A 12,455-nucleotide genomic window follows, 5' to 3' on the forward strand; every position below is an offset into this window, starting at 1 on the left:
ATGGGGGTTTTCTGCATAAAAGCAGGGCTTTGGGGACTGGAACTTCAGAAGTCGCCACAGGACCTAAAGAATCCAAAGAGGGAGAATCTGAGCCGACCTGCAACGACGACACCATCGGTGGAGCCCTGCTGAACAGCCTCACCACTTCCCGACGACGGAGAAGATCTTCATCATGGAGAGTCTTCTTCCTTTGAACTGGTGGGGTTAACCAGTTCGCCCTCTTTTCACCTTCCTGGATCGTCTCATGGTCGAATCGTCCGTGCCAAGCACCCCGGCGGCTGGCTAGCCACGCTTCACCACTACCGCGAATAAAAGGGTAGTACCTTTTAACCGAGAAACTTCGCGGCTGGTTTCTTCCCTGGCAGTGCAACGACCTCCAGCTTTCCTCCACGTTGAGATCTTCTCTTCCCCTGGACGAAGCACCGACTTGCACCCACTGCCAGGAACAACTGCCCCTGCTGGAGCTGTCTCACCATTTCAGGTATTGTGTCCTGCCTGGTCTCCCTTGCAACAGACTGTTCAAGGTGTCCCGTAAATACTTGACTCTCTATCCTGGGGTGACCTGGGACCTGTTAACTAACTTTTCTGAACTGATCCAACTCCTTTTGAACTATCTGCAGGGACTTTTAAAGTGTACTTCAACTGTGTGATCTTGGGCACATTCCGCCTTGCTATCTCCAAGAGTGGGCCTGGCCTATGAACTTTCTTGCTCTACAGTAGACCCTGCCTTTCTTGACTTTCTGTGGTTCTTTTAAAAGTGTTGGTATTGTGTGCTTTCCTAATTCTGTCTTTTCCCTCCCTTTTTAAAAAAATTATTGGAGTGCCATCTTGGTTAAGCGCTCACCCCTGTATTGATAATAAGTGGTGTTCTTTTCCTAAGACTTGTCGAATAATTAATCAGGGAGGTGTATATATTTCTAGTGACTGTGTTTGAACTTGCTTGACATATTAGTGCCAGTGTATTTTTACAAGTGTGTTTTTAAATAAATAATTATATATACTTTTATACCCAAGCTCTGGTCAGTGTTTGCTTGTGCTACTGTATTTTTGTACCTAATGTGTATACTCTTTATACTGCCTAACTCTTCTTGAGAGAAGTCTGACTGCTCAGCCACAGCTACCAGGTAAATCTGGGTGGTACAGACTGCTACCAATTGGGTTTACTGCCAACACCTGTAGTCGTAAACTTTTTGCAGTGGTCCCTAAGGGAACTGCACAGGTTTCTGCCTAACACCCACGGCTACTGTCTTCCTTTCCGGCAGAGGCCTCACGACAATCGACCAGGGAATCTCTTTGAAGAGTCCGGATCCGCTCCTTGCGTAGGAAATACAAGCCCTGCTGGAGAAAGGCGCCATAGAACTGGTGCCTGTAGCGGAGAGGAACAAGGGATGGTATTCCCCTTATTTATTTGATTTCGAAGAAAGACGGGGGGGATCGAGACCCATCATGGACTTGCACAAGCTCCTCGGGAAGGACAAGTTCAAGATGGTTACTCTGTATCAAGTCCTCCAGGCCCTTCAACTGCAGGACTGGTTGGTGTCTCTCGACCTAAACAACGCTTACTTTCATGTGCCGATCCATCCCAAGCACAAGAAGTACCCGAGGTTCGCGGTTGGCGACTCGCACTTTCAGTTTCGGGTCCTGCCATTCGGATTGACCTCCGCCCCGAGGGTCTTCACCAAGCTCATGGCGGTGGTGGCACGGTATCTCAGGAAAGGGGGGTATTCACGTCTACCCCTACCTGGACGATTGGTTGACCAGGGCGCGCTCTCCTGAGCAAGTCCTGGATCATCCGTCAGTCACCTGCCACTCGTTTCACAAGCTGGGCTTCTCCCTCAACTTAAAGAAGTCCCACCTGATACCAACACAGCGGCTCCAGTACATCGGAGCAGTGCTCGACACATCCCTGGGGCAGTGTTTCCCTCCCCAGCTGAGGGCTCATCACATTCAGCAGATGGTTCACAAGTTTCAACATGCCCAGAGTCTCCCAGCGTTCGAGTTCTTGAGGTTGCCCGGTGTCATGGCATCCTGCATTCTTCTGGTGCCAGAGGCCAGGTTGCGGATGAGATCTCTGCAATGGGCTCTCAAGATGCAGTGGTCACGGTCCTCCGGCAGGATGTCGGATCCCGTTAAGGTGCCGCTCTCCGTCGCCCAGGACCTTCTGTGGTGGGCCGTCGAAGGCAATCTGATGAAGGGGGCTCCATTTTGGCTACCCTGGCTGGAGGTGACTATCGTGACGGACGCAGGAGATTCTCCTGGAGATCTTCGCTCTTTGGGGGACCCCACAACTTCCGGCTGACTTCAGTGTCAACCGGAAGTGCGAAAGGTTCTGCTTGCGGGAATTTCCTCCAAGAGGAGCCTTAGGGGAGGCGTTCGTGGTGGAGTGGCCCTTCCCACTGATGTACGCATATCCTCCTGTCCCCGTCATCCCGCAAGTGCTGCGGAGGCTGCACAGGTTCGGTTCCCGGATGATCCTCATTGCTCTGGCGTGGGAACGGAGGACGTGGTACCCGGACCTTCTCGACTTGTCCATCTGCCCTCCACGTTGTCTTTCCTACCGAGATGATCTGCTCTCACGGGAGGGGGCTCAGGTTCTCCATCCAGAGGTCAGATCCCTCAACCTTGGCTTCTGACAGGTTGAGGTATAAGGATTGGGACCTCCCTGAAGACATTATGGAGGTGTTGCTTTCGGTCAGACGGCCTGCAACAAAGTCCCTGTAACAGTGCCGTTGGCTGAAGTTCTGCGACTGGTGCAGGGTTAAGAATGTTGATCCTTTCTCATGTGACATTCCAGTGGTTCTGTCTTTTTTGCTTTTTTTTAGCCCACAAGGGCCTGCAAGTGGGTACCATTAAAGGTTACCTGGCGGCGCTGTCCATATTTAAGCACTCGTCTGAGAAGTGTTCTTATTTCAAAATTCCTTTCATTTCTCAGTTTCTGAAAGGGCTCACTAATGTGTTTCCACCGTCACCTTTCCAGGTGCCTGGTTGGGATTTGAACCTTGTTCTAAAATTCCTAATGGGTGCTCCATTTGAGCATTTACATTCCTCTCCTTTGAGACTGTTAACCCTTAAAACTGTATTTTTAGTTGCGGTTACTTCCGCTCGCAGAGTGAGTGAGTTGCAGGTACTTTCTGTTAAGCCACCCTTCACGGTGTTTCATAAGGACAGGGTTGTCCTTGCAGTCCGTCCTTCGTTTCTCCGAAAGTGGTATCGGAAATTAATTTAAGCCAGAAGGTCATTCTTCTGGCATTCTATCCTCCTCCTCCTCATCCTGGTAAGGACGAGTAAAGGCTCCATAGTTTGGATCCTAGGAGAGCTTTAAGTTTCTACATTTCACACATGTCTCGGGTCAGAGTGGACGATCAGCTCTTTATTGGTTATGCTGGAAGGCGTTTTGGACAAGCTGCTACTAAGCAGACTTTGTCTAGATGGATTATCTTGGCAATTTCTGAATGTTACCGCTTGGCGGGTAAGGACCCTCCCGTAGGCTTACGGGCCCATTCTACTAGGGGTATGGCTGCCTCTACTGCCCTGCAGAGGGGTGTTCCTATTTGTAACATCTTTGATGCAGCCACTTGGGCTTCGGTCCATACTTTTGTACGACACTACTCCCTAGATTCTATCCATGGGCAGGATATGGCCTTTGGCAAGGCGGTCCTTTACTCTGCAATTTGATTGGGCATTCTAAATTTCTAAATTCTTTTACCCTCCCCCATACGTTGGTACTGCTTTGGGAGTCTGACATAGATATGGAATACGTCAGATGACCCAATCCGCTCGAAGAACAAGTTACACTCTTACCTGGTAACGTTCTTTCGATGGGATGGTCTGACGACGTATTCCATATCGCTCCCTCCCTACCTGCCCCGCTACTGAATTTCTTATGCGATTGCAGCTTTCGTTTCCGCAAGGCTTTCTGTGGTCACACTGGTAGAAGATTGGTGCCACACGTTCTGGGGAAAACACTACAACTGAGGCTAAGGGCGTCATGTGTCCTACTTATAACATCCATGACGTCGGCTCAACGGAGGCCCTCGAGGACAGCGTATCGACGTCATCGACGCAGGACGCAGGCGCCGAAAGTTTTCCAAAGCAGCACAGCTGTTTATTACCTGTCATAGATATGGACTACGTCGTCGGACCATCCCATCGAAAGAACGTTATCAGGTAAGAGAGTAACTTGTTCTCCTTCAGCATCAGGGGTGCTGTCCTCCAAACATCTGTTAAGCTGTATGGTTTCATTATCTGGATAATAGCGCTTGCTGCTTTAGTTCTGTTTCACATTTGACTTATCTATGGCGGGGTCCAATATAGTATTGAAATCTCTGCCCCATAAAACCAGGGCGCCTGGGACGCGGCCTATCAGTGTTGCAATCTTAACGTAGAAAGTCGGATCGTCCGTATTGGGACCATAGGAGTTCACGAAGGTGATGGGAACAATAATCAACAAGCCGGAGACTCGCATATCTACCTTCTGGGTCTATGTTGGTGGTTCCCATTCTGAAGTCTGTGGTCTTATAAGTGTTATTACCCCCCTTTCTTGAGATGAGTAGTCAGTGTTATATCTGTTTTTTCCCCACTTATGCACCATTTGCTTGTGTATGGATTCTAGAGCGCAAGTCTCTTGCAGCATGACGATGTTGGGGGTGTGACGTCGAGTTAGGCCTGTATCTTCCTTGCCTTGATAGGATTATTTAGTCCCCTGATATTCCAGGAGATCGGTATTATTTGAAATGCCATGTTCTTTCAAATGTATGCTTCTCGCCCTCCCCTGCCCCCATAGCTTGGCAGGGTCTGTATATGTTGTTCACTGTATTGGCGTTGCCACAACTTTTTCGAACTTTCCATCTCAGGACTGCTATATTAACTGCAGACCTGTCGACTTGAATATTAAACGTCTTCATTCCCACCTGTGTTCCCCGTTCCCTCCCCCCTCCCTCACCATCTCCCCAACTTGATGTGACCTTCGTGAACTGTTGGGCGCACCCCAAGGGTTCATGTTGACTGCCCTGCCTTCCATGTAGCTCTACGTTCCTCAGTTAATTTGTGTTTGTCGTCTATTTCACGTGCTGTAGGGCTTATCCGAGTTGAGTGCGGTGACCTTCGCCTCTGTCATTTCCTTCTAGATTTTCCTCTTCAATATTGTGTGGTATTCCGGGTGCTGGGGTGGGTGGGGTACGGGTATATGTGACTCCACATAAGCTGTCGCTTGTACTGTGTCTTCGAAAAAATGTGCCCTTCCATTATGTTGTATCCGAAGCTTCGCCAGGAACATTAGTGAGTAAGGGTTTTGTCTGGCCCGGAGGAGGCGCTTAACTGAGTCATAAGATCATCTTTGTGTCTGGACGCTGTCTGCAAAGTCTGGATAGATGTGTATTCTGCTAGAATGATATTGCAGCGTGCCTTTCTCCCTGGCCAGTCGAAGTACCATGTCTCTGTCCAGGTAGTTTAAAAACCTGGCGATGATTGTTCAAGGCGCGGTGCCAGGGCGTGGGGGAGGCGTACGAGCACAGTGCGCTCGCTCAACTAAGAATTGTGGCGAAAACCCTGTAGAGCCAAAGAGTTTTGAGGCCCTTTGTTGCCGTCTCTGGAACCCCTACCACCCTAATATTATTCCGCCTGGACCCTGATTCTAAATCTTCACATTTATTAAACACCTTTTTTAGTTCTGTCTGTATTGTGGTTAGAGTGCGATCGTGGTGTGTTATATTGTCCTTGTTTGTGCTAATGCGCCCTTCTGCTTCTGTGGTGCAGCCGCTTTCCTTTCCTACTGTTGTTTTCACCGATCCAATGGTGCCCACTATATCGTCTAATTTCATGTTAATTGCCAAGAACCTATTTTGCATGGTTTGTAGCATGTAGTCATCCCTTGAGTTTTCCTCCGGTGGTTGTAATTGTGTAGTACTGGGGGATGGAAGAGGTTCAACTGGGTCTGGTCTTGGGTCCGTGAAGGGGTCCATTGGGCTTTTCTTCCTTTGGGAGCCCTTGGTCATGATGGCGGTCGTAGGATTTTCGGGTTGCGGTTATCTCGTCAATGGGCCTCTGTGTAGGCGCTGCAGGATGTTTGGCCTCCGGTGAGCCGTCAATCTGTAGAATAGTTATTTCAGTGCCTTTCACTATGGCAGTTGTAACGGGCTGCATGTGGATTTTCAGTGTAGTGGTCACCGGCCGGTCCAGGTGTGTTTTACACTAGGAGTTATCCTTTGAAATACAGGATCGCCGCTAAGGAGTATGTGCTGTGGGGCGCTCTATCTGTGCTGATCTATTAAGAGGTGGGGGATTCCAGGTCACAGCGCGCGGGAGCCAGGCGGTTCAGCGCTGCACTGTCCGTGCCCCCAGTATGTGTGTTGTGTTGATCTCAGAGCCAGATGTCGGAGGATGGATTGGTGTCAATAATGTTTGTAGGGAGCAGTTCCAGGCATGGGCATTGGGGTCTGCTATGGCACCGGGTTGCCACCCACGCGTGGCAGTGTTGGCGTGCAGCTGTTGGCTGCGCAGTGTGCTGATCAGCAGGACAGGGCCAGCTCTTATGGTCCTACCTTGTTGTACTGCAGCAAGGGTTCCGAATCACTGCCGGGGGTACAGGCCGATCTCCGCCCACCCTCCGGGTCCGTCCTGCCCAGGTGTTCGGGCTCTACTGCTGCACAGTCCAGCTGCTGCATCCGTCTGTGTGTGAGAGGGGGGACGTGACCGCACCTGATGCGGTGCTTGGTCTCCCCCTGCCCCGCCCCGCCCCCCTGTCAGGACAGCCACGGTCTGCGTGCCGCTGCACAGCCCGAGCCCTGGTACGAGCTGTCGTGGCTTCAATCCGGAGCCCTGTCACTGGGGTCCTGAGATGGTGTCCCCCTATGGATGTGGCAGTGTGCAGGTGTAAGCCTGTCGTTCGTGTTGCGTCCGTTGGCCCCTCGCTCGGCAGAGGCTGGGCGCAGTGTGCTGCAGTATGTCGCAGCCAGTAGTCCGCTCCTGCAATGTTGTCAGCTATGGCGCATATTTACGCCCAGGCTGTCCGCAGTGAAGGATTAGGCTGATGTTTCTGGGCCCCCCTGTGTGACCCTGGGGCGCTGCTGCGGGTTTTCTCTGGCTGCTGTAGCTCATGATCGCTCTGCCGGATTGCTCAGCTGGAGCCCTGCTACAAGCTGTTGTGTCTGCCAACCGGAGCTCCTGTCAGTGGGGTTGGGGGATGGTGTCCCCCTCTGGTTGTGGCTGTGGGCAGGGACAAGCCTGCTGCCTGGGCTCGGGGGCATCTGTTGGCCCCACGTTCCGTGGGGGCCGAGCATAGTATACTGCAGTTAGTTGTTGGCTCCTGCTGTGTTATTTCGTCGCGATGTATATATGCGTTCGGGCTGCCCGCAGTAAAAGGGTCGGGCTGATATTTCTAGCCCCAGCGTGGGGGTCGCCTCGGGAGTCGGCTGCAGGTGTTGTCTGGCTGCTGCAGCTCACGTTTGCTCTGCCGGAGTGGAACAGGGAACCTCCCCCCGCTCTGCGTGTGCCTCCTCAGTGCCAAATCCACGCTCTCTTGTGGCACGGTTATCTCGGGCTGCGGTGGCAGATTGTGCTCAGTATTTGGACAGAGTATGCCCGATTGCCTCTTCTGCCTCAGTGTGTATCCAAATCGGTTCTCGATGGCGCAATAGCGGATATTTCAGTAGGATTACTTCTCGAGGAACGGAGCTCCTACTTTACGCGGCCATCTTGCGGCTGTGCAACAGCGCCCAACCAGTCTTTCTCATTTTCTAATGTCGAGCAATATTTTCCCGATTACCATATCAATATTAACTTGAGTTATTCTCCTTAAATCCCTAATAATCTGTATTCCTAAATATTTCACTCCAGATGACGACCCCCTACAATTCCATGTTGCCAACTACATTCATATCACACTTAACTGCCAGTGGGAATATTTCTGTCTTGTTCCAATTGATCTTATGTCCTGACAGTTTTCCGACTTCTTCAAACATCGATTTCAGCATTGAACTACATTCCTACGGATTAGGAAAGTAACATTGTCATATCATCTGCGTAAGCAGGTATTTTCAATTCTTCCTCTCCTATTTGAATCCCACATATAACACAACTCTGTCTAATGTATGCAGTTAATGGTTCCATTGCCAGGTTAAATAAATATGGGGACAATGGACACCCTTTCCTAGTACCTCTTGGCAATTGAAACCAACCCGACACTAGCCCATTCACTTGGACCCTCGCTGATATTTCACAAAACTATTTATTACCCTTATGAAGACTAGGCCAAATCCCATTATTCGAGAAGTGTATTCCATGAACTTCCAATTAACCCTGTCGAAGATCTTCTCCACATCAAGAAATTGCAGTATCAATGTTTTTTTTCACTCTCTTTCACCCCCAATATATCCAAAATCGTTCTAATGTTAACGTACCCAAACCTCCACAACATAAATCCTACTTGGGATTTCTCTATCAGTTTGCCTATATAGTCACTCAACCTATTTGCCCATATCTTAGTAAAGATCTTTAAATCCACATTCAGCAGAGATATAGGTCTGTAATTGCCACATTGAGGATGATCATTACCTGGCTTAGGGATCAAAACAATTAAAGTATGGTCTCATTTCTCAATAGATAAAACCAGGGAATTACGGAGCAACGGACCGACTAAGGCTCAGTCCCTTTCGAAGTAGCGTCTCAACCAGTTTTGTGTATGTGTTTGTATATAGTTATTGGCCCCCCTGGTGTAGGCAGTCTAACCAATGCACAAGTGACGGCCCACTCGACCAGGTTAAAAGGGCAAGTACAGCATTCATTGCAGGTGTGACTGTTGAGTTGGAGAACTCGTCCTACATTCTCTAAGCATTTCTCTCTTATTGTTGATTCCAAGACTGGGTCTTCAGTGAGACAGGCAGAACTCAAACATCTTTTTTTGATAGGTTATGATCATCCTCTTTCTACCTTTCCCCATTATGCTATACAGCTTTGCGTTCTATTGAAGGATGTGAATCTATGAAAGATATAATACTGAAGAATTAATTACTTGTAAATGTAGTTCTCCAGCATTTAAATCTTTCTCAGATTTACTTAGGTCCTGCCTGCCTCCCCTTCAGTGCTTGGGTGTATAAAGGCCTAGCATGCTTCAAAGCTGCTCTCTAAATATGAAGAGATGGCTCCTGGGGGTGAAATGTAATCCCCCCTCAATCTCCCAGTAATTAGAATAGAGGGAAATTGATCAACATGAGCTGTGTAGGCTACAGTTTCAAAATACATGATGTAGTGCTGTGGTGATGTCCATGTAGTTAGGATTCCTGGCCCGAAAGGGATTCATTCCCTCCAAAGAGGTTTACAGTATGACTATTTTTCGCATAATAGTATAACAATTTGGTATTTCTGTACCTAAATCTATATTTCTCTTGCAGCGGGAGAGGGTGAAGTGAAGATTGATGATGCGCAGTCCTTGGGCTCTGGTGGTGGTGGAGAGTATGAACCAATTAGTGATGATGAATTGGATGAGATTTTGGCTGATGATGCTGAGAAAAGAGAAGACCAACAGGATGATGAGAAAATTTCAGGTAAGCAGATGACTGGATTTATTTTTGTGATCTAAGCAAACTACTGGATTCATTTTTCTGTTCCCTAAGATTTTTCCTCAACTACCAAACGAAAGATCAGAAAAGATTGTAGAATTGAATATATAGTAGCACTGTAACTAGTAAGTGCACATATACAAAACAGGGTAGAAGTGGTATTTACTTTAAAAAAGTTTTGGTTCTGCATCTTTTCAAGTAGTTCATGTGGCAGAGTTGCAAACTGGCCCCATGTCATAAGGGTAGCCTTTATCCAGTCCCAGCTTTTCGGTTAAAATATCTGTTCATGCTACAACTTGTAGTTTCACTTTTTCCCGTTAATGGCTGGGCATACAAATCCAAGCAATTAAAGCACTGCTTTCCTGAAAGCTGGAACATTCAACAAGTACGCAATTCTGATTCTGCTTTGTGAATGTTACATTATTTGGATCAAACATTTTTCCTTTTGTTTGCTTTTTTGTGAATGTTACATTATTTGCATCAAACATTTTTCCTTTTGTTTGCTTTGACCAGGATTTTCAAATGACTTGAACGTTAACTCCATGTTCCACACATCGGACAGCAGTTCAATTACTTTTCTTCATCAGATTTTGAAGCAAGTAAACGGTGCACACACAAAATGGCTAATAGAGACTTGTATTGCCACTAAAGTTGGGTTTACAACAATGCTGCCCCTTAGTTACTTGCCCAGACAGTTCTATGTGAAAATGTCCCCAGGAAAATGTAGTCATGTGAAAATGTAGTCTGCAAAAAGTTGTTAACAAAAATGTAGGCATCAATACAAACAATGTAAAGTGTGGCAGTAATAAGGTCACCCAAAAAGCAATTTTTAAATACACAAAAGTACAAGGTTGCAACCAGTGCTCCAGATAGGATTTGTAAGTGGGAGTATTTTACTCCCTATTTTTAAAGTCGGGAGTAAAATCATTTTGTAGGGCCTACAAATGTAAGTCGAATTCCCAATGAGAGTATCTTATAAGCGAGTAAAAATATGTTTTAACTGGAAATGTTTGTGTAATAATGTATTCATGTGCATTAAAAGATACATGTTGGGGAGAATTCTCAGAAATGTGCCAATTTCCCTCTACCTTAGAGACCCCCAGCAACTTTTCTGGATTTTGAGGACTTGATTTTTTTTAACCTGGAGAGAGTGAGACCCTTTTTCCCAATCTTTCATGTATTTTAATGTGATTTTTTTGTACTGTTTCTTTTGGTTGTGGAGTCTGACAAACTCCATAGGCATCATCTTTTACATTGTGGCACACAGCACCTTTAGTGCAGTGTCACAGGGAAGTCTCTTAGATTTCCCCAAAGTTTCAACACCTTCTCTGGGAAAAACGACTGTTTCCCAGAGCAGTAAAGTGAAATTGGTGAAATTGACTTTACTTACATTTGTAACTTTTTAGACCCAGCACACACTAGATTACAATAGGGTGCTGGAAGGGTTACCTAGTATCCCCTTTTGTCTAACTTCTCACGTAACAGTTTTATGTTACCCTTTCCTCACTGAATGGCTGGTGGCAGTGGTTTCGTTTTTACTACCGTGGTGTGCATTTACCACAGGCTGCGTTCGCTGCTGCAGTAAAGCACCCAAGAGTACCATTTTTGTCAAAATGGACCCGGTCTTCTTTTTTCACCATTTCTTTGTGGAAAGGTCCTCCTTGAGATTTACTCTGCGCGCCAAACCAGGTTTGGTCCCCTTGTTTGTTTTGCCTTTGGCGGGATTCACGAGTGAAGCCCGCCTCTGGCTCCAGTGTGTCTGGGGTAGGCAGGAAGTGAGGGAGGTGCCCGAAACTCCCTGTGCTTAGTCTCCTAGGAAATGCACTGTGTGATGATTGGCTGGCAAGGACAGCCACCCTGCTGGGTGAGTGACAGCTAGGCTGGTAGGAAAGGGAGAGAACTGTATAAAAGGCAAGTCTTTTGGCTTGGAAGGCAGAGTCGACCGGCAAGTCTTTTGGCTTGGAAGGCAGAGTCGACCTCCGGTACGAAGGAACCGAAGAAGAACTTGAAGAGGACGCCTGCTGCAACTCCTGGACCATTGGTTTGCCCGGTGAAGCCCTGCTGCAGTGCCGAAATGCCAAGTTCGCATCGACGGAGAAGCCCCTGCAATGACGACTTCTCCTCTTGAGTTGGTGGGACCAAACAACTCCAAAGTAAGCCACCTGGACATCCCTCTCAGAGCTGGTTGAATTTCCACAGAGTTGCTGCTGGAAACCGTAGAGCCAGGGAGAGGAACACCAGTTTGTGTGCGTTGCTTTTAAGTTGGCGAAGAGCTCCAGGAAGATCTGCTGGACTCCCAGGAAACAGGACTGATCTAGCCTGAGCCCCCTCAACAGAGTGCGGGACCCCAGAAGCAAGGAAAGTCCATCTCGACAGCAAATAACTGCGGTATGCGATTTGCGGTAGACCCGGGGAGCTGAAACACTGAACAGCCAGTGAACGTGAAGTTTGCCGGTTGCAAGTTTTGACCGTCCCAGTGCAGTGCATGAGTCCCCCGACGTCCTCCCTCTTGTCCCCACGACTGAATCCCAGGAACAGTGAAACCTGCAGAGCTGCACAGGAACAGGAGTCCTCTGCTGCATCTTTTCTTCATTTTAAAGGTACTGTACAAAGTCTAAAATAACTTACCACTTGCTGTAGAGTTGCTTGCATCTTCAACTACTCACAAGTCTAACAGCTTGTGGCCCTACATTAATTCATCTTTTTCTTCAAAGACTTCTGAAACATTGTGCAAAGACTTTTCTTATCTTCAAAGAAGTACTTCAGCCTATCTAGGCTCTTGCCTATTGACTTTGGCTTCGCCTGTTTCAACTGAATGACTCTTATTGGGGGATCTATAAGTATTTGCCTACTTAAGAAATATTTGTGGTAACCTGTTTGCTTTAATAATCTTTTTCTTTT

At 47.7% G+C, this 12,455-nt stretch overlaps 1 protein-coding gene across 2 annotated transcripts in view; it reads left to right on the top strand.

Moving 5' to 3' along the window:
• Positions 1-12,455, top strand: part of ZC3H13 (zinc finger CCCH-type containing 13) — a 1,331,719-nt gene that overhangs the window by 1,159,190 nt on the left and 160,074 nt on the right. For both annotated transcript variants that reach the window (XM_069639959.1, XM_069639960.1), the window contains exon 17: positions 9,387-9,539. In XM_069639959.1, the coding sequence (XP_069496060.1) occupies positions 9,387-9,539 (153 nt within the window). The remainder of the gene's footprint in view (positions 1-9,386; positions 9,540-12,455) is intronic.

The sequence above is a fragment of the Ambystoma mexicanum genome, chromosome 7q (genome assembly GCF_040938575.1).
Source record: "Ambystoma mexicanum isolate Mex_15411 chromosome 7q, UKY_AmexF1_1, whole genome shotgun sequence".
In the NCBI taxonomy this organism is placed as follows: domain Eukaryota; kingdom Metazoa; phylum Chordata; class Amphibia; order Caudata; family Ambystomatidae; genus Ambystoma; species Ambystoma mexicanum.